Source organism: Rhinoderma darwinii, chromosome 5 (genome assembly GCF_050947455.1).
Source record: "Rhinoderma darwinii isolate aRhiDar2 chromosome 5, aRhiDar2.hap1, whole genome shotgun sequence".
Taxonomy (NCBI): Eukaryota; Metazoa; Chordata; class Amphibia; order Anura; family Rhinodermatidae; genus Rhinoderma; species Rhinoderma darwinii.
The window spans coordinates 88,333,478-88,360,561 of NC_134691.1; the positions used below are offsets into that span (position 1 = coordinate 88,333,478).

At 38.6% G+C, this 27,084-nt stretch overlaps 1 protein-coding gene across 6 annotated transcripts in view; it reads left to right on the forward strand.

The window, feature by feature from the left end:
* Positions 1–23,175, forward strand: part of RB1CC1 (RB1 inducible coiled-coil 1) — a 130,856-nt gene extending 107,681 nt beyond the window's left edge. For 5 of the 6 annotated variants that reach the window (XM_075826250.1, XM_075826249.1, XM_075826247.1 and 2 more), the window contains 4 exons: positions 1,538–1,596; positions 13,865–14,001; positions 21,127–21,197; positions 22,072–23,175. In XM_075826250.1, coding sequence (XP_075682365.1) covers positions 1,538–1,596; positions 13,865–14,001; positions 21,127–21,197; positions 22,072–22,149 — 345 coding nt within the window. In that variant the 3' untranslated portion in view covers positions 22,150–23,175. The remainder of the gene's footprint in view (positions 1–1,537; positions 1,597–13,864; positions 14,002–21,126; positions 21,198–22,071) is intronic. The other variant, XM_075826251.1, reaches the window with a different exon arrangement.
* Positions 23,176–27,084: the final 3,909 nt, after the last annotated feature.

The following is a 27,084-nucleotide window of genomic DNA, read 5'->3' on the forward strand; positions in this document are numbered from 1 at the left end:
TTGATGGCCTATGCTCAGGATAGGCCATCAATAGCTGATGGGTCGAGTTCCGACTCTCGAGACCCCCCGCTGGTCAGCTGTTTTGAAGGGGGTGCGGAGCTTGCACGGGAGTCGGACCTCTACTTAGCTATTGATGGCTTATCCTGAGGATAGGCCATGAATTTTTACTAGCTGGAAAACACCTTTAAGTCTTTCCGTCCTACAAATGTTATGCATTTTTGCCTCAAGGAGAAGTAGATGTGTGACTATTGATTTGCAAACTCTACGTGTTCTTGTTCTCTTGTAGGAATGTACTTTTATCTGTTCCCGTGGTCTTCTCTTTTAGAAAGCCTCTTAGTCACATTAGTTCATAAGTTATTATATAAAGATAAGCAACATATATGTCTCTTACTGAACTAAATTTCTTTGTTTCTGCCTTTTAGCAGCCATAACTTTTGTTTTATTTTTTCATTGATGTGGCTGTATGAGGCCTTGTTTTATGTGGGAATATGACATTTGTTGTTCCTGTGCAGTTTGGGGGGTACAAATAATTAACGTGTAATTTATTTTTGCATCGTGAATACAGATAAAACTTTTTTTTATTTTGTCATTGTTTTTGTGTTTATTTTTTGTACCATTCACGTTTTACGGTAAAAAAAATCTCTTAAATTAAATCTTCATGTTATAACGGTTGTGTGAATACCTAATATATGTAGTTTTTTTTGTTTCTATGTAATGTATGGGCAAAAAAATATATTTTATACTAAATAACGATTTATTTTATTTTTTTGTGGATGTTTCTTTATTATTATTTTTTTTTTTACGTTTTGTTTTTAATCCCATGAAGGGATAACTTTTTTTGCAACTTTATTTTATACTTATACCGTATAAAGTACGTTATACTATACACTATGACACAGCCTGCTGTCAAGGCAACACATTGAAAAATTTAAACACGTACATTAAATAATTTAAAAAAAGTTTACGCCCCTTGATATGGCATGCGTCATGTGCACCAGAATTCGGGCTAAATTTGAGCCAGACTTCGGCCCCCATTTTGATTAGTAATGTTCTCGATTATTTCATTGGTTTGTCTCTCACGTTCATAAGTGAAGAATATGCCAGATTACAGAAAGAGGTTAGTGAAAATGAGGGAAGTTTCCAAATCCCATGAAATCCCTTAAGGTTTAGAACCGCCAACTTGTATCATTTACATGAAAATTATAGCAACACGCATATTTCAGAGAATCTTTATTTTTCTTGAAGGATTTGAGTGTAATTTAAGTGAACTGAATAGAAAGAGTTTCTTAATTCTATGAATATGCAGCAGCGTTCTGAGTTTTGTGTGTCTGCTGTATTGCCTAAAGAAATCCCCCTACCAGTTTAAATATAGGCTGACTATAGTCCTATAGAATAACCGTAATCTTTGCACTACTTTCAATCTATGTAACAAAAAAACATTTTCAACACAATTTTTCACTGATTCAGCATTAAAAGTTCATGTTAATCCTTTTATTGCAATTTTGAAAATAATATTTGTCTTTTTATCATGTTTTAGATGTCGCAGAGCATGTCATCAGTTTCTTCAAGGCATTCTGAGAAAATAGCAATTCGAGAGTAAGTTTTTTTGCTTGCAAAAACAGTTGACATGTTTCACTTTTTTGATTTTCTTTTGTATGTGTTTTTACATATTAATTCCATCTTTTAGAGTCTATTTTTGTCTCTGCTGTTTTTTCCTACTTTTAATTAGCTTGGTGAATGAAATATCATTAAAGGGGTTTTCTCAAGAGAGACATTTATGTCATAGCCACAGGACATGTCATAAATGTCAGATAGATGCGGGACCCACTTCTGGGACCCGCACTTATCTCCAGAACGGGGCCCCCTAAACCCTGTTCTGCCGCTCTGTGTTGTGGCTGATTGAGGTGAATTCCGACCATGAAAAAGGTTATATGGTTGTGAGTTACGTAAACAGCGTAGCTCGCTGAGCTTCGCTTTTTCCGGGAGTCCCATAGAACTGAATGACAGTTATGGAATCCGCGTAGCTCTTATGCTACACTGCTTCTGTAACTGCCATTCACTACTATGGGACTCACGGAAACAGCGTAGCTCAGCGAGCTACGCTGTTTACATAACTCACGACCATATAACCTTTTTCATGGTCGGAATTCACCTCATTCAACCGCAACACAAAGCAGCTGAACAGGGTTTAGGGGGCCCCGTTCTGGAGATAGATGCGGGTACCAGAGGAGGGGGACCCACATCTATCTGTCATTTATGACATATCCTGTGGATATGACATAAATGTGTCTCATGGGAAAACCCCTTTAACTGAACGCATTTAGGAAAATTGTTCCTGCTACGAATATTCAGTGGGTACGGTAATTTACAGAATCACTTGGCAGGCTCTGCAGAAGCAGCACTCGGCCTGCTTCACTTTTTCTCCAGTGTGCCCCATGTCACTGCAGACCGGGAAATAACACAAGATAATGAAATTTAATGATTTTTAAAATCCCGAACAATCAATTTAAAGAACATGATTTTTACTACGGGACATTTCTAGCATCTACTTACATAGTTCAGTAATTTTGTAAATACATGACTTATTTTTTTACTGATCCTGAGTTACAGCATGTAACATCCAGGATATTTCTCAATGGGGTAAAATAACTGCTTCAGACGCAGCTATAGAGAAAATAATGAGCGTTATTACTCGTTATTTATTCGCTAATATTACTTTATTAAATTAATGTCATAATGAAAAGTAGCGAACCATATAGGAGGCCGGTATCATGACATCAGCCTACATTGTAGGATGTTTATCAGGTTTCAGCTCAAGTAGTTTATAGAGTATGCTATAAACAACGTTATGTTATATACTACGTTAGAGCCCAATGAACTGATAGAAGGGGGTTCCCGTTTTTATTAACTATAAATGAGCATTTATTCTGTGCTCCTCCAGCTAAAAACAGCTGATGCCGTGGGGCATCCAGCATTAAGACCGTTTAGCAAACCACGTACCTGAGTTGTCTGAGTGATAAGTGTTTCTAGAGAGAAAATAATGACCATGAATGCGATTCCATTATTTTCTAAAATGCGTGAGAAAATTAAAGGGGTTGTCTCATCACAGACAACCCATTTAATAAAGGGCTTGGGGAAGTTTCTGTAGCCTGATCATGGAATTCTTGAAATGTAGTATTACATGGCAGCCGTTCAGCTATATGTGTGTAATCGACCGAGTCCGCCTGAACAAGAAAGGCACGCCATCGATCTCCAGTATTTTATTTCTCTGGATTTTCAGACACTCCTAACAGAACCTTCTGGTAATTTTCTTCATCAGTTTGTTTATTACCAGTCAGTTTGGATGGAGGTTTCTGATCCAGTATTGTTACATGAGTTGTTCCGTGTATAGAAAAACTTCTCAAGCTTGGTCACACATTTGTCTTAGATATCCTCTGGTCTTAAAAATTTTTGTATTCTTCAGTCCCTTTCAAGTATTTTCATTATCCGTTATAATAGATCCAGTCGTTTCTTGCACAATTAAATATATTTGTAGTACGGGACTGAATGTGCTCATTTGCTATAAAAAATAGTTTTTGATGACAGCCGAGGTGAGTCTAGTTTCTGGCTAGGGTATGTATTGTGTTATTAAACCATATCGGATTACACCGTTTTCTCACCACAAAGTATAACCTCGTTCACAAGCTATGGTACTGTGTTTTATCTTGCCTGACATTTCCTGTAAGGAGGGATTATCTTGTCGATGACTGTCAACTAGCTGTACAATTTTTGGTCAGTCATCCACCCCTTTCTTTTCGTTCTTATTAATGGATGTTGAATAACACCATGTATACATGTGCTCAGCTTGGAAACATATGATCACCGCTCAGCACCATTTTACAGTATCCATATAATCTGCATAGAATGTTTAGTATCCTTGTTTATACATTATATTACTAAGGCCCCATGTACACGGCCGTAAAAATCGTCCGCAATTACGGACCCATTCACTTCTATTGTCCACGGACACATTCCTCTTTATTTACGGGAAGGTGTCCGGGCCGTAGAAAGCCGCTGCAAAAGATAGGACATGTAAAAAAAAATCGTTTGCTTTTCACGTACCCTGCGCCCATACTTTATATGGGAGCACGACCCGCAAATGCGGATGGCTGTTGCCGGCCGTGCCAGCAATCGCGGGCTATGATTACGGGCACGGACAAGGCATGGGGCCTTACGTTATAATAGTCCTTTTATTGTAGCCTTGAGTTCCAGAGCTCCTGTTATGCAATAGGAGTATTTTTTTATTTTTTTATTTTTTTTCTACCTCAGATTACTGTACAGTACATGGTATAAATATTGCACTTGGATTATAATACGATTTGTAACATAGGATCAGTGATCTAATGTATTTGCAAAAGTTAATGCATTTTTTTATGTAGATTAACGGGGGTCAGGGCTTTCTGGTTTTGTAAAAGCTTTGCCTATTAAAGGGGTTGTTCGGTGTACCATGTAACAGATCTCATTGTATTGAGCTAATTGTAGTGGTCACAATTTATTGACATGCAGCAATCCGCTTTTATCACAATCGGCCATTGCTACAAGGCAAATTAAGCATTACATGGCACCAATTGAAATCAATGGGCCACCCGTGTAATGCATAGACAAGCTGGATCTCTCGGAGGCAAAGCTGCACCATACAGTGACTCTTTGAAGGGGGTTCGAATGGGGAAATCCCCAGTACTACTTCCATATACACTAGGTAAAAAAGAGGTTAGACAGTTGGTAATATAGACTGTTTTATTTTGTTCTCTGTCCATGGGAAATACCCGCTCAATATGTGAACACTATTGTTGTGGGTAAAATTTGTGACTGAGTCATTCATAGACTCATGTCATAGCCTTTTAAAGGGGTACTCCAGCGTAAAGCATTTTTCACCTATCCACTGGGCAGGTGATAAATGCTAGATCGATGGGGGTGTGCCGGCTGGGACCAGCACCGATCGCAAGAATGGGAAACCCTGTGTCCCCCCCCCCCCCCAGCCGCAGGACGTGGCTAGGATAAATTTGCATAGAGTGCCAGCCTGGCATGTGTGCTGCTTCTCCATTCATAATCGAATGGAATGACAGAGATAGTCGGGTGCAGCGCCCGGCTGTTTTCGTCAGCCCCATAGAATTTGAATGAAGTGGTACTGCGCTTACCTGGCCGCTGCTGAATCCAAACTTATCCTAGCCACCGTCTTGTGACGAATGTTGGGGATCCCAGCGGGCGGACCCCCACCGATCTAACATTTATCCGTAGATAGGCGAAAAATTCTGGCAAGAATACTCCTTTTCAAAAATGTGTTAAAAGGTGAACTTTTTTAACTCCTTCCTGCCCCGCCCTGCGCTTTTAATATGCAGTTAATTGCGGGTTATTCTTACAAGCCGCCACACTATGTTTCCACATTGGAGTCCCCTCCCTCTGTCAAAATCCTTGTATTCCGCAGTCCGTATTGACTGTGGCATGTGAGGGGTTAAAGGCTTCTCTGATCCAGGCTCTTGCAATGGAAGCTCGGCTGTCAATCACACCCGGGCTTTCGCGGTGATCGTGCGGGCACAACTTCTGTGCCTGCATAATTGCCAGCGTGCGCTATTACATCCTGATGCATTTAGGTGACCACAAGCAGGACGTAATAGTACATCCTTTTGCGGGAATAGGTTGATAGTTGTAAAAAAATACAATAAAAATATTTTATTTAAAAAATAAAATGAAGTTTGTCTATATACTACACAATACAGAAAATAACATGCATGTACTTGGTATCCCCACTACCAAAATTACTTGAACCATAAATGAAACTGGTAACTTAAAGTTAATGGAATAAATCCAAAATGTATTCTTCCCAAAATCGCATTTTAGTCAGTTATAAAAATCAATAGAATTTGATTTCAAACCTATATGTACTCCAAAATGGTGCTTAAAAATGTGGCCTCAGGCATCTATGTCAATGAAAAAGTAAAAATGCTATAGCTGTCAAAATGTGGAGAAACAAACACAAACTTTTTGTGTCTTGAAGACCAAAGTTTATTGCAGCCTAAGGCCTCATGCACACTTCCATCACCGTTTTCACGGCCGTTTTTCACGGATCCGTGTATCCGTGATTGGATCAGTGTGGTTCCCGTGTGTATTCCGTGTATACTTCCGTGCGCCGCGCGTGGTACTCGCTGTCCAGCGGTAGTCACTGTCCAGGGTGCTGAAAGCGTTCCGATCAGTGCTGGATAGATGGAAGGGGCTGCACTGATCGGCAGTAACTGTTTCATTACCCTGGATAGTGACTACCGCTGGACAGTCAGTACAATGCGCGGCGCTCACAATATAGATTTCTAATGTTTCCTTCAAAAACCCCAACTCAGAAAAAAATACGTCTATACTTACCCAGAACTCCCTGCTTCTACCTCCAGTACGGCCTCCTGGGATGACGTTTCATCTCATGTGACCGCTGCAGTCAATCACATGGACTGCCTCGTCATCCAGGGAGGTCGGACTGGATGTCAAAAGAGGGACGCGTCACCAAGACAACGTCCGGGGTAAGTATGAACTGCTTTTTCTTACTATCGCCGCGTATGCTCTGCCCAAAAAGGCTGCCCCTTCTCTCTATCCAGCACTGATCAGCAGCCTCTTCTCTCTATCAGTGCTGGATAGAGTGAAGGGGCTGCCGATTAGTGCAGTGCAATATCTCTCTCTCCGTGTACTTCTGGCCGTTGCTAGGCAACGGCTCCGTCACACACGGACGACACACAGATGCCTTCCGTGTGCCTTCAGAGTTTTTTGACGGACCCATTGACTTGTATGGGCCCCACGGTCACTGAATCTCAGACCAAAGTAGGACATGCTCTACTTTTGTCGGAACGGAACAACGGGACCGTCAAAAAAACTGAAGTGTGCATGGCCCCATTGAAATGAATGGGTCAGGGTGCTAGCCGTCAAAACGGCTAGCACCCTGAAGGCACAAACGGAAGTGGGCATGGGGCCTAAAGGGTTAAAAATGTTTTAAATGTGTCATCTCTTTTAACCTATAATATGCAAATAATATCACGTTCTCACTGTCTCCTTTTTGTGGTAGATTTCTTCAGTAGTATTTTTTGCTAGGACCACTGCTCTTTGTTGAGATAGTTGGTACATTAGCCATATAATCGGATGACAGCATAACATTAAAAACAAGGATATACAGTTATGTCTTAAGCTTCTATTCTATAAATAAGTAATTAAACTACATGCAGAAGCTGACGTTTTTATTAGGGGAAATACACTACATTTACAATTAAGACCATCATACAAATCCTATAATATGTGCACATATTTAGGGATCTAGGGATCTTAAAATTTAATGTTGTTTGGATGATAGAAAAACACATGGCCCTAAATTGTGATTTGACCATAGAGGTTTCTCGTACCAACTTGCTAATTTCAAATTGAAATAATATTTAATTTTAGTGTACTGTAAATGTACAAATGTGTTATGTATACATGTTTAATTTAATAAATGAAAAAACTTAATCTGGTATTAAAACCACTGTAAAGAGTTCAGTAGGTTCATGTAAGAAACAGAAATAAAGATACAGTATTTCCAAAATAATTGTGGAAGCAAAAAAGAAAAAAAAACGTTTTGAAAAAATGACTAAAACTTGTTAAATGATTTACCCGTACTTTTTTGGGCACTAAAAAGTGCATTTTACAATAAAATACATTCTTTAAATCCTATCAAGTAAATTTTAAATAAACCTGTGAATTACTAATTAAATTATATAGATTTTTTTTTTTATTCAACATGTCTCTATTATTGCCTTTTTTAGCCCTTTTGTCTATAGAAACATTTATAAGTCTTGTTATCCACCATTAATCACTGTGATTTATATTATGTAGTAATAGTGATTCCTCCTCTTTATGTACCACTTTAATTATGTTCTTGTTTTTTTTGTGGTGCTCCTTAAAGGGGTTGACTAAGATTAAATGGTCATTACGTTTTCAACTTTACATAAATCAATAGTACAAAGGAATATAAGAAACTTTTGTAATATATCTTATTTAAGAGAAATGCCTCTTACTGCACTTATCAAGCCCCCCTCCCCTCCTAACTGTTCTCTCACTCTAAATGTACTGCTAAATTTGTCGGGCTCACCGAATGATCAAATTACATCTGCCCCTAAAAGTCTCGGGGAGGAGGGAGCAGAAAGAGAGACAGAGGCATAGAGAGACACAAAGACGATGCAGCATCTAGTAAGAGGTATGTTTCACCCCAGTGCTGGATTTACAAGTATATGTCCATGTTGCTACTACTTCTGAGGGAGTGCTACAAAGACATAGGGGAGCAGGATGTTTTCTCCTCTATGTGTGCATTGTATGCCATTTATGATAGCAGTTAGGTTCCACCCACTAACTCAGGGAAAACTGAGAATTAGAGAGCCTGTAGAGTGGAAAAGTGCTAAAAAAAAGAAAGGCAGGGTACAAGCCATATATTGGCCAGATATAGTGTTCTTCCTCATGTACACACATATGACAGCTTATTCTGAAAAGCCATCTGAAATGTTAAATACGCTTTAAAAAATTTAAGTGAATTGGGCTGAGCTGTAATACAAGATACAGCTAATAATTAAGAGTGGCGCTGTTTCTGGAAATAAAGCAGGCCATTTTTTCTAATCTCAGACAACCTCTTTCGATTCTCATAAAGAATGTACAGTGCGCTGCATAAATGAGCACACACTATCGCTGAACATAAAGGTATACACTACCGTTCAAAAGTTTGGGGTCACCCAGACAATTTTGTGTTTTCCATGAAAACTCACACTTATATTTATCAAATGAGTTGCAAAATGACTAGAAAATATAGTCAAGACATTGACAAGGTTAGAAATAATGATTTTTATTTGAAATAATAATTTTCTCCTTCAAACTTTGCTTTAGTCAAAGAATGCTCCATTTGCAGCAATTACAGCATTGCAGACCTTTGGCATTCTAGCTGTTAATTTGCTGAGGTAATCGGGAGAAATTTCACCCCATGCTTCCAGAAGGCCCTCCCACAAGTTGGATTGGCTTGATGGGCACTTCTTGCGTACCATACGGTCAACCTGCTCCCACAACAGCTCTATGGGGTTGAGATCTGGTGACTGCGCTGGCCACTCCATTACAGATAGAATACCAGCTGCCTGCTTCTTCCCTAAATAGTTCTTGCATAATTTGGAGGTGTGCTTTGGGTCATTGTCCTGTTGTAGGATGAAATTGGCTCCAATCAAGCGTGGTCCACAGATTATGGCATGGCGTTGCAAAATGGAGTGATAGCCTTCCTTATTCAAAATCCCTTGTACAAATCTCCCAGCACCAAAGCAGCCCCAGACCATCACATTACCTCCACCTTGCTTGACAGATGGCGTCAGGCACTCTTCCAGCATCTTTTCAGTTGTTCTACGTCTCACAAATGTTCTTCTGTGTGATCCAAACACCTCAAACTTCGATTTGTCTGTCCATAACACTTTTTTCCAATCTTCCTCTGTCCAATGTCTGTGTGCTTTTGCCCATATTAATCTTTTCCTTTTATTAGCCAGTCTCAGATATGGATTTTTCTCAGCCACTCTGCCCTGAAGGCCAGCAAACCCTGGAGTCGCCTCTTCACTGTAGACGTTGACACTGGCGTTTTGCGGGTACTATTTAATGAAGCTGACAGTTGAGGACCTGTGAGGCGTCTATTTCTCAAACTAGAGACTCTAATGTACTTGTCTTGTTGCTCAGTTGTGCAGCGGGGCCTCCCACTTCTCTTTCTACTCTGGTTAGAGCCTGTGTGTGCTGTCCTCTGAAGGGAGTAGTACACACCGTTGTAAGAAATCTTCAGTTTCTTGGCAATTTCTCGCATGGAATAGCCTTCATTTCTAAGAACAAGAATAGACTGTCGAGTTTCACATGAAAGCTCTCTTTTTCTAGCCATTTTGAGAGTTTAATTGAACCCACAAATGTAATGCTCCAGATTCTCAACTAGCTCAAAGGAAGGTCAGTTTTATAGCTCCTCTAAACAGCAAAACTGTTTACAGCGGTGCTAACATAATTGCACAAGGGTTTTCAAGTGTTTTCTAATCATCCATTAGCCTTCTAACACAGTTAGCAAACACAATGTACCATTCGAACACTGGAGTGATGGTTGCTGGAAATGGGCCTCTATACACCTATGTAGATATTGCATTAAAAACCAGACGTTTGCAGCTAGAATACTCATTTAGCACATTAACAATGTATAGAGTGTATTTCTGATTAATTTAATGTTATCTTCATTGAAAAAAACGGTGCTTTTATTTGAAAAATAAGGAAATTTCTAAGTGACCCTAAACTTTTGAACGGTAGTGTATTTCTATTTCAAAATGATCACTGCTAAAATTCATGGAAGGATGGCAAAATTGTATTATACATAATAGCAACATACAGTGAAGGAAATAAGTATTTGATCCCTTGCTGATTTTGTAAGTTTGCCCACTGTCAAAGTCATGAACAGTCTAGAATTTTTAGGCTAGGTTAATTTTACCAGTGAGAGATAGATTATATTTTAAAAAAAAACTGAAAATCACATAGTCAAAATTATATATATTTATTTGCATTGTGCACAGAGAAATGAGTATTTGATCCCCTACCAACCATTAAGAGTTCAGCCTCCTCCAGACCAGTTACACGCTCCAAATCAACTTGGTGCCTGCGTTAAAGACAGCTGTCTTTAATGGTCACCTGTATAAAAGACTCCTGTCCACAGACTCAATTAATCAGTCTGACTCTAACCTCTACAACATGGGCAAGACCAAAGAGCTTTCTAAGGATGTCAGGGACAAGATCATAGACCTGCACAAGGCTGGAATGGGCTACAAAACCATAAGTAAGACGCTGGGTGAGAAGGAGACAACTGTTGGTGCAATAGTAAGAAAATGGAAGACATACAAAATGACTGTCAATCGACATCGATCTGGGGCTCCATGCAAAATCGCACCTCGTGGGGTATCCTTGATCCTGAGGAAGGTGAGAGCTCAGCCGAAAACTACACGGGGGGAACTTGTTAATGATCTCAAGGCAGCTGAGACCACAGTCACCAAGAAAACCATTGGTAACACATTACGCCGTAATGTATTAAAATCCTACAGTGCCCGCAAGGTCCCCCTGCTTAAGAAGGCACATGTACAGGCCCGTCTGAAGTTTGCAAATGAACATCTGGATGATTCTTAGAGTGATTGGGAGAAGGTGCTGTGGTCAGATGAGACTAAAATTTATCTCTTTGGCATTAACTCTACTCGCCGTGTTTGGAGGAAGAGAAATGCTGCCTATGACCCAAAGAACACCGTCCCCACTGTCAAGCATGGAGGTGGAAACATCATGTTTTGGGGGTGTTTCTCTGCTAAGGGCACAGGACTCCTTCACCGCATCAATGGGAGAATGGATGGAGCCATGTACCATCAAATCCTGAGTGACAACCTCCTTCCCTCCACCAGGACTTTAAAAATGGCTCGTGGCTGAGTCTTCCAGCACGACAATGACCCGAAACAAACAGCCAAGGCAACAAAGGAGTGGCTCAAAAAGAAGCACATTAAGGTCATGGAGTGGCCTAGCCAGTCTCCAGACCTTAATCCCATCGAAAACTTATGGAGGGAGCTGAAGATCCGAGTTGCCAAGCGACAGCCTCTAAATCTTAATGATTTACAGATGATCTGCAAAGAGGAGAGGGCCAAAATTCCATCTAACGTGTGCAAACCTCATCATCAACTACAAAGAACGTCTGACTGCTGTGCTTGCCAACAAGGGTTTTGCCACCAGGTATTAAGTCTTGTTTGGCAAAGGGATCAAATACTTATTTCTCTGTGCACAATGCAAATAAATATATATAATTTTGACTATGTGATTTTCTGTTGTTTTTTTTTTATATAATCTATCTCTCACTGGTAAAATTAACCTAGCCTAAAAATTCTAGACTGTTCATGTCTTTGACAGTGGGCAAACTTACAAAATCAGCAAGGGATCAAATACTTATTTCCTTCACTGTACGTCATTAGTAAATAAAGAAATAATGCAACTTTGCTGTAATCCAGGGTTGCAAAAATGAGTACACCCTTGATTTGGGATGTACTTAGTTATTTTTACGCACTGTGCTGACCCTACTTAGCATGGAGTGTACAGGCTTATGAAATATTTACTTTTTTAATAAATACAAATTCAAAGTAGATTTTATGTAAAAATACATACATTTGATAAAAAAAAGGGAACCCCCCAAAGGTGTCTATAGCCTTTGAGTTGAGTTTTGTAACGTGTAATTTTTGACATGGTCTCTTAGCGTTTTTATAGGAAAACCATATTTTCTAGTTTAGCATTGACATGTTTCATTGGTAACTGATAAACCAGAGTTGCTGGAATATTACCTCAATTAGGAATCCTAAGAATGTATTTTTAGTAAAGAGAAATTGCTGCTTTTATTCGGTTTTATTTATGCAATGTACCGTATTATCCATAACACATACTTTTTTTAGAGATCATTTCCACCTGTTTTAATTTAGAAGACTTTACTGTAATGTAGATAAATTCACTGTTTCTATTTTTATTTATTTTTTTCCATCTCCCCACTCATTTTAATTTGTTCCTTCCCCTTTTTCTATAATAAATTGAAGTGTTTATTGAGAAATTTCTGAACATATCTTGGTGTCACCTTATCATCTAAATTAAATGATAACATTTTATGGACAGTTAATCCCTTTGGAATTTTATCATGCTCTTAAATAAAGATAAAACAAAATGTATCTAAAAAAAATTAAGTATATAAGCCTTCTATTCAGTAAGGGGTTCATATATAGTAATTTGTTTCCTAAAAATTTTTTTCATTTCAAATGCATGTATTATTTTTGTGTTGCTAAAAAAATATTTCGTTATTTTTAGCATGTCCGCTGTACATTTATCATTTCAGTGTATGAAAATTTCTGCAGGACTTTGGGAGACTAGAAAAATTATTACTAAAAACATTCTGCTCAGTTGCTGGTTATAGTGTATAGTTATAAGTTAGTACAATATTTTTCAATCACTACTATGTAACCCGGTGATGCCAATCTGACACTTCGGGGACCGTTTGAGGTGCCTCACGTGCTGCAAATTCATATGACCCAGCTGCCTTCCTCGGTATATTGATCAGGCATGACCGCTCCTGTATATGGAGTGCTCTGTGCAATAAAGACATACTAATGTATGTGCCTGCCCCTTTGATGGAGTCAAGGGATATATACTAGGCACCCACAATACGTTAGGTTGATCACCACTGATTTATTCTTCATAGTTTATAATCTAGTGACCAAAAGTGTCCTAAATCTGAACCGTCCGAAACATTCATTTTTAGACATAAAGCTGTAGTTATAGTAGTAGTGTAACTTCTAATGGGGGTTGTCTAGGTTTGACAACCCCTGGGCATATGTCCTATTAGGATATATGGCTTCATTAGAGGGAAGGGTCTTCCATTCAGAACCTGCTTCCTCCAGTAATCCCAGCCCCCAAAATGTTACTTATACAGGGGTCTCTGTGCCTCCAGTTTTCTGTGCATGACTACGGATTGGTTATAAGTTGTTGTCATTAGCCGCTTAGACATCTGAATTTGCTTGGTCGTTTGCTATTTTCTAACATAGATGGTTGGGCAGCTTTATGTTTGATATTTCCACTATCATATTAGATGATGTAAATAATTACATTTCTATTATTTAGCCAAGTATTAAGTTAGATTTGCCTAAAAGAAGCTGACAACATGTCGAAAAAGTGATTCAATGGCTTCAATACCCAGTCACAAATAGCACCATTACAGTCACATAAATTGTGATAACTTAACATATTTTGCCTTGTGTTCCTATCTTGACAGCTTCCAGGTTGGGGATTTGGTACTTATTATCTTGGATGAACGTCACGACAATTATGTGTTATTTACGGTTAGCCCAACGCTGTATTTCTTGCATTCAGAATCACTTTCGGCATTAGATCTTAAGCCAGGTGAGTGTGGTAAGTGTCATCCATAAGTATTTCAATGTCAATAAAACCGCTGATATATTGCCTTTTTATCCTATGGAAATACCACTCCGCAAAAAAATGCCTATATGTTACATGAGTGACAGGAATATTAGTAAAAAATATCAGCTTACAAGTTGAATCTTCTATTTGGAGATAATGAAAAGATATTGGGTTACATTATATTCTATCAGGGTTTTTTTCTGATGCAAGCAAGTCACGTCCTTTGTAAGTTTGTTTATAACTTATTATGTGACTACTACTTGCAAACTTTCTGCAGAATTCCAGATGTTCTAGGTATAACATCTGATCTATTACTGTAATGTGATGTTTAAATGATGATTTTTACCAATTATGAGAGACTTTAATGTGCAATATTCTGGCAAAAGCCCAAGTCAATAAATTATTACTCCACTTAAAAGCTTGTCCACTGCTTAGCAAAATGTATGGAAAAAAAATAAATCTTTAGACTCCTCAATGATCACAATGAGAAACCTTTTATGTCAATGAAGAACAGTGGATCATCAACAAACTGGATAATGGTTGGAATGTTTCAGAAGTGTCATAAAATCTATACCAGCTAATGGTGTTCAGAATGGCATCATACATACAAGTAACACATCGTAACCTATTTTTGGCCTTAAAGGGTACCACCAAAGATGTTGCCGACTGCATCTCCCTCCAGAAATCTGAAAGTGATGGTGGGAGATATGGGCTAGAATGGATATTCTGGTTACATATGCAACTGTATGACAGCAGAAATCCAGCTTCGCATGAGAGACTTTCAGGATCACACGGTCGCCTAGGCATTTTGGCTCCATGCTTATCCACCATCACTTTTAAACGTCGGATCATTTAGCTAATTAAACAATATTCCTAATGCTCATCTACAATTTTAGCTAATACAATATTAGTGCACTGGTGGAATTGATAGTAAAGATTCAGTTTTTGCTGATCATACAAAACTTCGTAGGATACTTAAAACTCAGCTTAAATGTAAAATATTACAGAAAGACCTGGATAAGTAGTGCACCTAGACCACAGTAATAGTATTACTGCTTATACATTAAATGGAATAAAACTGGGGATAACGGAACAAGAGAAGGACCAGGTTACAAATCAGCAGCACTCAATGTCAAGCAGGGATGGGAGGTGTCCCTTGCAATGAAAGACTAGAGAAATTGGGCTTAAGCTTGGAAAGAGACGCCTTAGAGTTGATCTTATTAACATGTATAAATATATGTGTGGTCAAGTACTAGCACATGATCTGTTCTTTCCAAGGACTCTACAAAGGACCAGGGGACATTCATTGGGTGTGGTAGAAAGATGTTTCAGACAATATAGGAAAGGGTTCTTTACAGTTAGAGTAGTCAAACTATGGAGGCCCAACCCTAAGATGTAGTAATGGCAGATACTATGTCCGCATTTACTGAAACATGGCATTGAGGGTTATAATTACCCAAGCAATGAATGATGGACCTGTGTCTTTTTTCCACCTATGTACCATTGTGTGTGTGTGTGTGTGTGTGTGTGTGTGTGTGTGTTTTGAATACAGCTCCCTTTATACCTATGTAATCAGAAACTACTATGGCTACATCGTTCCTTAGTGTAAATGGATGTCAAATGCAAAGGTTTCATCCCATCACATGCTGTTACTAAACTATTGTGCTGTATCCTTCCCACAATAGTGTATAAATGAATGTGGCTGTGATATGATGGTTGTAATGTACCACAATCTAGCTATGGATATCCCAAAAGCTGCCCTCACATGGCACATTTTAGATAAAAGTGAAGCTAATATGCTGTAGTTTAAGTCTTGCTATTCTCTCCTGTGAACCACTTCTAGTCATGGCTGATGATCTGACACTTCTGACTGCTCACAGTGAAATGTGTGGCTACATCTGTGTGCAACTCCAAAAATTTTATGTTTACATGTCATTGACCATATAAATAGAGGGACCGTATTATACAGGGATCTGTGAGAAATGCTTCTCGCCTCCCCAGAAATAGACACAAGCAAATCCTGTAATTGGTAATGAAATGCAGTGAACAAAAGGAAGTCTTGTTTTCATGCGTCAGCTCTTCATGTTGTAAATCGCTCTACTCATTTTTCTCATCTTTTTCTGTTCATAGACTGGAACTATCCAGAATATTTTCAGTTGAAATGGTTTTATCTCACAAGACTGAAATCTTGTTGGCATAAAGAAAGATAGTGTGATCTGTTGTTAATGTGCAGAAGTCCCTGACCTATAAAGACATTGTTGATTTATGAGTTTGGCTATCTCAGAATTAGGCGCTATCAGAGGCATCAGATACTGCTGTTTACACATAGTCTTTAAAATAATCGAGATAAAAGGTTATTTCTGCCTATATATATATATATATATATATGTGTATATATATATATATATATATATATATATATATATGTATATCTCTAAAGACTGCTGACATGGAACGTATGAGAGCCATCCTCAGGCTGACAACTAGAACCAATCACAGTCGAAGATTGCGAGAGGACCATCTAAGAGCTTATACCCCTTAGTTTCAGTCATCGGTGGGGGTCTCCGCACCCAGACCCATACCGATCAAAACTTCTGATATGTATCCATGACATATTAAAGACATTTTTTAAAGTGTAGATATTTTTTAATTCCCACTCAAGCAATATATGATCATGTTTTTGATTTTCCCCAATTTTCATTCAGCAATACCATTTTTTTATAGAAAATTGGAAACTTCTTTACCATGAATTACATTGCAGCTGTGTCTCTCTACTTTATTGTGTTTATATGTTAGATTTATTTCCAGATTTCGGGATATTCTAGGTGTGCAGCGCCTGCTGCTGTGTTAATCACGCAGTACATTAAGCAGTCTCACTTCACAATCCTGCACCGATAAGGTTCTTCCAGAGAGACATATGACTTGTTGATATTCCGAGGACATAGTATTAGCTGCTGATCGTTGTTTGCCAGTTCTCAAACATTTTAACTGTCCAGACAGAAGATTGAAGCTAATATTTAGAATATAAAGTCAAGTATTTATGGTTGGACATTACCCTGCACAGTTTATGTTTAAGCTATGGTAAAATAAATAACATAAAGCAGCAGGGCTAAAGTCAGGCCATTGTCAGGACAACCTTAAAGGGAAGCAGTTCTAATACAGATTGATTTTATTTGAAAGATCATTACATAATACATAATGATCTCTCAAGAACGCCTGCTGTGTCTTCTGAAATGATGGAGTCACCTAAGGCTAAAGTCATAACTGTAAAGAAATGCTACCTCTGTGTTAAATAACCTTTCCCCTAAAATGTAAAGTCTTCTAGTCGCCCTCATATGTCATTTTTTTATGTGTTTTACTCATTCTTTATAGATACTTATTTATGGGACAATCAATACATCCTTCATGAGTTGTTATCCAGCTTTCCCAGATTCCAGATCAGCCTCTAGTGATGTAGCAGTCCTGGAGTGAGGGATGTATCACAGCATAACTAGACAGCATCTATAGGAGATGTAATGGTTGCCATTCTCTGTCCTTACTTTTGGAAATGAAGAACAAATCATTATAGCCGCTGTGCCCGCACAGGATTGCTGGTGTAGGAAAAAAACAAACTCCGCTTTTTAACCCCTTCCCGCCCAATCACGTAACTGTACATAAGGGTTAAGGGGAAGCATGGAGCGCGCTCACAGGCTGAGCGCGCTCCATACTCAGCGGGTGACGGCTGTGTTATACAGCCGACACCTCACTGCAATGGGCAGAACCAAAGATCACTTTGATTCCGCCTGTTTATCACCTTAAATGCCGCAGTCAATCGCGACCGCGGCATTTAAGTTGTTAGTAACACGGGGGCATCCCCCTCTATCGCATCATCGCTCACCTCCGGATGCGATCGTGGGTGATGATGGTTGTCATGCAGCCTGGAGGCCTGATGAAGGCCCCCAGGTCGGCTATCTTTGTACTCCTCTGAAGGTCTTCAAATGAGACTGTCAGTATCACGATATACTTCAATACGTTCGTATTGCATTATATCATGCAAGCGATCCAACGATCGCTTTTTTAGGTCCCCTAGGGCGACTAATTTAAAAAAAAGTGAAAAACTGGTTTTTTTAATGTTCCAAAAAAAAATATTAAAAGTTAAATTAAAAAAAAAACCTTTTCTCTTTTTTTCTCTAAAGTAATGTGAAAAATTCACCAAAATCTATATAGCGTTCTTTCATGCGCACGGTGAACGCAGTAAAAAATAAAACTTTTAAAACGCCAAAATCTCCAGTTTTTTTGGTCAACTTAGCTCTCAAAAAAAGTAATAAAGTGATTTCAAAAATTGAATGTCCAGAAAATGGTAATGATAAAAACAAAAATATTTTGGGTTTTTTCATAGTAGTAAAATATGAAAACAAACTATACAAATTTCATATCATTGTAATCTTATTGAGCCACAGAATAAAGTTAAGTTGTCATTTTTTACCTCACGGTGAAAGCCGTAAAAACGAAACCCAAAAAAACAATGGAGGAATCACAGTTTTTTCCAAGAAGAATTTTTTTTGCTTTTCCAAGCACATTACATGGTACATACTACATGCTACCAGTAGAAACTACAACTCCTCCCGCAAAAGATAAGCCCTCACACCACTCTATTGACGGAAAAATAAGAGTTATGGCTCCTGGAAGGCGGGGAGTCAAACATTAAAAATAAAAAAAATGGCCTTGTCCTAAAGGGATTAAGTGCTTTCACAAAGGGAGGGGCAATAAACAACAAAAACATATTCATATGGGTACCCTCATAATGGCATGTAAAATTAATTTATGCCATTTCTTAAGATGACCTGTAAAAGGAAAAAAAACAGTGGTGGGGTTGCTTGCCTCTTTTTTTCATGCAATTGTCCTTTCTACATATTTGTATAGACAATAAATAAATAAACAATACAATAAGTTTACCTGAAAATGCTGCCTTAAAAAACTTATGAAATAAAAAAAAAAGGCCATGAATTGATATGTAGCCTTAGAAATATGGCTGACACAATGTGATATATGTTTGTGAGACAAAATAGTCTCCTAGTCATTAATGCCAAAAATGGCTGTCCCTTAAAGAGGCTCTGTCACCACATTATAGGTGCCCTATTTCCTACATAAGGAGATGGGTGCTGTAATGTAGGTGACAGTAGTGCTTTTTATTTAGAAAAACGATCTATTTTTACCACGTTATTAGCGATTTTAGCTTTATGCTAATTAGTTTCTTAATGCCCAACTGGGCGTGTTTTTACTTTAGACCAAGCGGGCGTTGTAAAGAGGAGTGTATGACGCTGACCAATCGGCGTCATACACTTCTCTCCATTCATTTACTCAGCGCATAGTGACACTGAGTTGTTCACTATGTGCTGTCTTATACTGACACATTAACGTTACTGAAGTGTCTTGACCGTGAATAGACATTCCTTCCAGCCAGGACGGGATGTCTATTCACAATCTCGACACTTCGGTAACGTTTGTGTGGGACTTATAGCAGAGCAAGCTTAATCTCGCGAGATCACGCTGTAAATGACAGGTTACGGCGAGATTACACTTGCTCTGCTGTAAGTCCCATTGCATAATATTTCAAATAATTTGCCATCTGTACTGTGAAGCGATGTCCAATCAACCTTGCTGCATTTGGTTGGATCTGAGCAGAAAGTTTATCCCTGAACACTTCAGAATGTTTTACAGAGGATGTGGTGTGCTTTGGATCATGAGCCGTTCCAAGCCTTCTCCATACTTTCTTCTTCCCATCATTCTGGTACAGGTTGATCTTAGTTCCATGCTGTTCCTTAACTGGGCTGGCTTCTTTAGATGTTGTTTGGCAAAGTCTAATTTGGCCTTTCTATTTTTGAGACTGATTTAAGGGTTTTCACCTTGTGGTGAACCCTCTTTGCTCTCATGAAGTCTTCTCTTTATGGTAGACTTAGATACTGATACACCTACTTCCAGGAGAGTGTTCTTCACTTGGGTAGATGTCATGAAGGGGTTTTTCTTCACCATGGAAAGGATTCTGCTATCATCCACCACTTTTGTCTTCCATGGATGTCCAGGCTTTTTGGAGTTCACGAGATCACCAGTGTGCTCTTTTTTTCAAGAATGTACCAAACTGTTGATTTGGCCACTCCTAACATTTGTGCTATCTCTCTGATGGATTTCTTCATTTTTTTCAGCCTAACAATGGTCTGTTTCACTTGCATTGAGAGCTCCTTTGACTTCATGTTGTGGGTTCACAGCAACAGCTTCCAAATGCAAATGCCACACCTGGAATCAACTCGAGACCTTTTACCTGCTTAATTGATGATGGATTAACGAGGGAATAGCCCATGCAGCCCATTAAATAGCTTTTGAGTTAATTGTCCAATTACCTTTTGGTCCCTTGAAAAAGAGGCAGCTACATATTAAACAGCTGTAATTCCTAAACCCTGCCTCAAATTAGGATGTGAATACCCTCAAATTAAAGCTGAGAGTCTGCACTTTAAGCCCATATTGATTATATAACTGTATATTCAATATGTTTTGGTAAACGGCTAAAATGCCAAAACTTGTCACTGTCCAAATAATTCTGGACCTAACTGTATATATGTGTGTGTGTGTGTGTGTGTGTGTGTGTGTGTGTGTGTGTGTGTGTGTGTGTATGTATATATATATATATGTGTGTGTGTGAGTGATAGAGATAGGCATGCGATCAGGTTTCTCCTCTTCTCTGTGTGCACTGTACAGAAGAAATGATAGCAGTTATGCTCTGTCCACTAGCTCAGAGACAACTAAGAATTAGAAAAGGAGTCTGCAGAGAAGAAAAACAAAATGCAGAATACAAGTCCTATAATGGCCAGAAATAGTGTTATTCCTCACATATACACATATAACTGCTTATTTAAAGTCACCTCAAAAGCTAGGTACTATTTAAGGGTTAAAATTGTGGGTTTTTTTAACGTGCATTTCAGTGAATACATTTTTGTGTCTTTTCCTTTTTAGATCGACTAATAAATGTTTACTACTTTGATTACAGATTTGATTTGAGATTTTGTGAGTTTTACACTAGTTATGGCCATGATCATATATACTTACTATATTTTGTATATTATGCTTCCTTGTTTTATGTAGCTTCTGGTTCCTCTAGAAGACCCTGGGTACTTGGTAAAGTGATGGAAAAGGAGTATTGCCAAGCAAAAAAGGTAAATTGAATACATATGCTGCAATTGGTTTTAGATTTCAGTCACATACTTGTATATCTGTAACAGGCTAGCATAACCTGACCGGGTAAATGGAAGGTTATAGTAATGAGCAAATCTATGGAGAATATAGTTAATCACTGTAGAATATGGCTTGTATCTGCCATATCACTTTGGTATTTGGCAGAACAAGTCAACCCAGAGAAAATATCCTATAATAGAAGCATATGAATGCTAAGTTTTAATATCCCAGATGATTTTCAGCCATTGTTCATACATTGGAGCTGGCCTTTGAAGGGTTGACACTTGTGTTTTCTAATTTGATTATACAAGCATTCATGCTTTTAAAACATCACATTTTACGTGGCATCTAGATGCATTGATCTGTGCTATATTTAAAGGGGTTATCTCAAGATTAAATGTTATCCCCTAACGACAAGATCAGGATAGGTGATAAATGTTTGATCGCTGGGGTTGGATCAGCTGTTTCCATCACTCCCATAGAGTTTGAATGGAGCAGCAACGCGCATGCTTGACCGGCACTTCATTCATACTCCTCCTCACTCTGGTCATGCAGGTTAGAAGAAACAGGGAAATCGGGAGTCTACTAATTACGGGGTTTCAGCGGCGGAGCCCCTAGCGATCAAACATTTATCATCTGTTCTATGGATAGGTCGGAAATGTGTTTTTAGGCAAGATCAGGCAGACTATGCTATTATTGCCATCAAAAAGCAATGGAAACCCAACAGATTGGAGCCTACGTAGATAAGAAACTTTTCTCTTTGATAAATTCTATTTTATGATAAGGATTAAATGTCCTTTTTCTAATGATGGCTGTTGTTAGAAAGTAATATTTTTCCATGTGTCTCTGTTTCAGGCTCAAAACCGATTTAAGGTTCCCCTGGGTACAAAATTTTATCGTGTGAAAGCCGTGCCATGGAACAAGAAAGTCTAAACTGCCCATCTACAATGTCACACATTTATACCTTGGCTTGTTTTACCCATATATATCCATAGTCTAAACAGCTGGTCATCCTTTTTCTATGAAGATTGGAGTTCAGGTTCTCAATGGTGTTGTATAATGATTTTTTTGAGGTTTTATCTATTAGAAATATAAATCTTACATGAGGGTTCTGCATATCTGCCCCTGTTTTCTTTTTCATCCAAACTACTTATAAATGTGGACCAAGACACTTTTGTTCTTTCAAAGGGCAGGTGATATGGAGAACGTTTTATAATTTTTATTTTGGCCATACTTTCTGCCTGCCTGATAAATATAAATTAGCTTGTATTTAGATGTTAAATGTTAGTTACCATTATTACCAGCATATGTCTCTTTGTGAAACGCATTTATCTAAAGTACTGGCCCTCTTCAACACGTCTTTAATAACCTGTATACCTTTTACAGCAAAGGGAAGTGTGTATGGCATGCAGATAATCACCATTTTATTTACTATGAGTTTGCCTCCGTAAAAAAAGAAAAACAAAAAGAGTGGGAAAAAGTAAGATATATATATATATATTGGAATTTGTCTATTTACCTAAAATATGGTTCGGTAATATCTAAAAAAAAATTATTGGCTAGTCAATGCAGCTTTCCATTGCACTTTTGGTTGATTTTTTTAGGACATTTTGAAGGGAAGAATGTATTCAGCACTACATGGCATAAACCATGCTAAAGCAACCCCAGCCATACGGAAATCCTTTGTTTTGTTAAATAGATCATATTGATAAAATTGTATTTTATGGTTGAGTTTCAGGCAAAAGAACTTCATTGTACATTACTCATACTCAAGTAACAAATTATTGTATTGCAAAGACATGTAGAGTTTTAAAATAATAAAGATTTAAAACTGTAAATGTTTGAAAATCTGTCTTTTAAAGAAATATGTATACTGTACATATAATAAAACACAATATTATTGTGCATAATTTTATTCATGCATCTAAGTTATGTGAAATGTTATGCTCTAGTAATGTTTTCCAATAAAATAAAGGAGAAATTGTGTATTTTGGTTTACTAATTGAACATTTACATTTACTGGAGGAATAATACTCCCACGGGTTATAAAATTGTTCCAAAGATTCCTTATTTCTAGCAGGTTATGACATTACATTTATTTCAGTCGTAATACACTGGTTTAAGAAACACTTATGATTATTTACTACAGCTTCACATAAGATATTCGCTCAAGAACTAATTATTTCGTTTAATATCATATAAATATTTGTTGCAAGAGTATTTTCAATTATACTGACATTATATAGAAAAACGGTTATAGTGCAGGAGTGTTCACACTAATCGTTTTTCTAAATGACTGACTTGTTTTAGCAAATCTGCTACCAAATATATCATGGACTGTCTATAGTTCGTGCTGTCGGCGGCTCATAACTCTGCTTTAGGAGACCGAGCGTCCTGCTCGTTTCCATGACTACCGCATCCAGAACAGCTGCCAGCGCTGTAAAATGTAATCTGATCGTATAGCGCTGCCGGCCGTTCTGGACACAGGAGCCATTGAGATGGGCAGGACGCTATATTTCCTAACGCAGAGTTATGAGCCGCCGGAAGTACAGTCTATAGACAGTCCGTGCTGCATTTAGAAGCACAAACACAGTCATTCAAAAAAACTTTTCACACTCCTGCACTTTAATCGTTTTTCTCTATATTGTCAGATTCTTTAAACCAACATGTATATCAGGAATTTAGAAGTACCTTTGAGAATGTTCAAACGATGGATTTTTCAAGTGGAAAAATCTGACGTGGATTTGCAAGAGATACCACAGCAGAAATCTAAAGCTGACCACCAGGTCTCTGCCGTAGATACGCACACAGTTTAGCCCTATGTAATGAACAACGGGTGGTATACCATTAAAATCAACTGGACGTTCTTTGTGGTTGATTTTCACGCTGGATTTGTCAAGGAATATGCACAGTTTCCTCGCTGAAATCTGCATGATAGGCCGTGTTCACACAATAACACAATTATATAATTCTTGTATGAGAGAGTGTGTATATTCTGTATAGAATCTATTGGAATTCCGTGTATATTGAATTTCAGCAAGAAAACGGCCCTATAGACATGGAATGCACATCATCTTGTGTATACAGGCAGTTTGGTAAATCATGGGAAGGGCACCTCCTGTGTATTTTTTCAACTGCAATAAGTCATTAAAGAGTCTTTTCAACTATAAACATTGAGGGCAAATCAATAATAATTACTGGGATCCTAACCGATGACCAGAATGAATGTGCAGTGGTTCTCCGTAAAGCCTGACAACGCCTGACTAATTGCAAAAAAAAAATTGTACAGAAAAAAAAGGCCATGGTGACATTGGTGCGAGGTCTCGATAGTTTTCTCTCTGCCTATTTCATAAGTTGATGAACTTAGATTTGATAGTTATTGGGTGGATCCTGTGTGTCAGAGGTCTCTGACACACAGGACCTGTTCTCAGCCAAGCGGTCAGTTCAGCTGAACTGTCAGAATTGGCTGAGAGAGAACGATACAGCTTCTATGTATACAGGATACATAGAAGCTGTATCAAGAAAAGTAAAAAAAAAAAAAGTTTTAAATAAAAAGCAGTTCAAAAAGTGCTTAAAATCTCAAATCTACTATTTACAAAAGAAAAACCCATTCAAAGGTTTCCGTCACCACTCTGGTCAGCAAAGTCTAAGGCTGCTCTATGGTCTTCACCAGAGCCCACTACAAGGCAGGTTGGATTTTGCTGCATAGAACCCAGGTTGCTTTTAAAGAATATGATGTTGGACAGGAGGTGCAATTCAGGCAATACCATAACGGATAACCAGACAAGCTCGAAGGGGTGATAAGCAAGCAGTGTACAAAACCAGGAGGAACTAAAAAGTTCAAATCGCCAAACAGAAGGATACAAGGACTTGCAGAGGTCAAAACCAACCGAGAGCAGAAAGTCCAAATCAGTGAGCAGAGGTAATATCCAAAGCCGAGGTCTACTTCAAAGAGTCCAAACAGTCAAGTTGATACAGGGTGTACAAACAGGGGCTTCATCAGACACATGCAAACACAAGAAATCACAAGCAACAATGAGAAAACGGAACAGATTTGAATACTATATTCTTGGCCCTGATATGTAGCAGACCGAGAAATTAGATTGGCTCTGCATCTGAAACCAGTGCCACCCAGCTGGGCTAGTAGTCATGTCAACCTTAAAGTGACGGACATTTCCTAACACTTCCTAGTATCAAAATAAAGAAAATCTGTAATGCATTTTTTTTCTTTATTTTTTACATTATGAGCAAAAAAAAAAGAAACTGATTTTTAGAAGTCGAAAAAGCTTTTTAAAGCAAATGTATACGAAACTGTTAGGGTATGTTCACACTGCTTATTTTCAGCCGTTTTTCGGGCCAAAAACGGCTGACAAATCAGGATAATAACGCCTCCGAACATTTGTCAATTGATTTCAATGGGAAAAACTGCGTTCTGTTCCGATGAGGCATTTTTTTGACAAAAACGCATCATAAAAAGAAGTGCACGTCACTTCTTGAGCCGTTTTTCATTGACTATAGAAAAACAGCTCCAAAAACGTCCGTAAAAAAAATGCAGCGAAAAACGCTTGTTGGATTAAAAAACGGCTGAAAATCAGGGGCTGATTTCCCTTGAAAAGAGCTCTGTATTTTCAACGGTATTTTCTTAACCGTGTGAACATAGCCTGATTCAGGGGCGTAGCTAAAGGCTCATGGACCCCGATGCAAAAGCTCTTATCCCCCCCCCCCGCAAACTTCTCTTGGCCGACAGCCCGCAGCTTTCAGTTGTATCGCTGGGTCTCCTAAGTGACCCAACGATACAGCGCTAGCAGCCAGTGGCGGATTATCATTAGGGCGGTTCGGGCGGCCGCCCGGGGCCCAAGGCTCCCAGGAGGCCCATAGCCACCCGAACCCCCTTATGCCCAGTGGCGTCGCTAGCACCGGAGGGAGCCCCGTGCCAGGACCGCACCTGTCATGAGATGAGGGGAGCTTCGCTCCTACTTAGCAGCCGTGGTCTGTGCTGCTTTAGAAGCTCCCCCTCCAGCCCCCCTTCCCTGCTCTAAACATCTTTCCTCCTGCTGCTAGCAGTCGGGACATGGGGGAGATGAGACTGTCGGCGGGCTCTGTGTCGGGCTGTGAGCAGGAGAAGAGCTGCAGTGAAGACTCACAAATATCCTACATAAAAGGTAAGTGCATGTGTGTTTACAATGTGTACTTTATATGTGTATAATGTGTGTTTACAATGTATACTTTATATGTGTATAATGTGCGTACTCATGTGTACTTTATATGTGTATAATGTGCATATGTATGTATATATATATATATATGTGTGTGTGTGTATATATATGTGTGTATATATATATATATATGTAAAAACAAATAAATCCAGCATCACCGGTAATGTGTGGGTGCAAGCCACAGGGAACAGACCAAGATCCCAGCTATATACTATTCAAAAAAATAGGCAGCACTCCGCAGTAAATGTGAAAAAAGTGGGTACTTAATTGCCCCATGTGCAACATTTCAGCTCTGTCCTCTAAATTTAGCTGCAGAAAAAAAAGCACCATTTCCTGCATTTTTGCTGCAGAAAATGGTGCGTGTTTTGCTGCGTTTTTTTCAATGTTGGGAGATGATGACATCTCTGAAAAAAACGCAGCAATTCAGTCCACTTTCCGCAGCAGGAATTGACATGCTGCAGTACGAGAAATACACACCGCAGGACAAAATGTCTGGTTGGAAATTTTACGCAGCGTCTGGATGAGATTTGGTAAATTTCATTCGCTTTGCTGCTACCGTATTCTGCGTATTTTCCGGGCGGAAAATACGCAGCAATTCCGTTAAGTGTGGACAAGCCCTAATACAGTAGCAGCAGAGTAGATTAAATGTGAA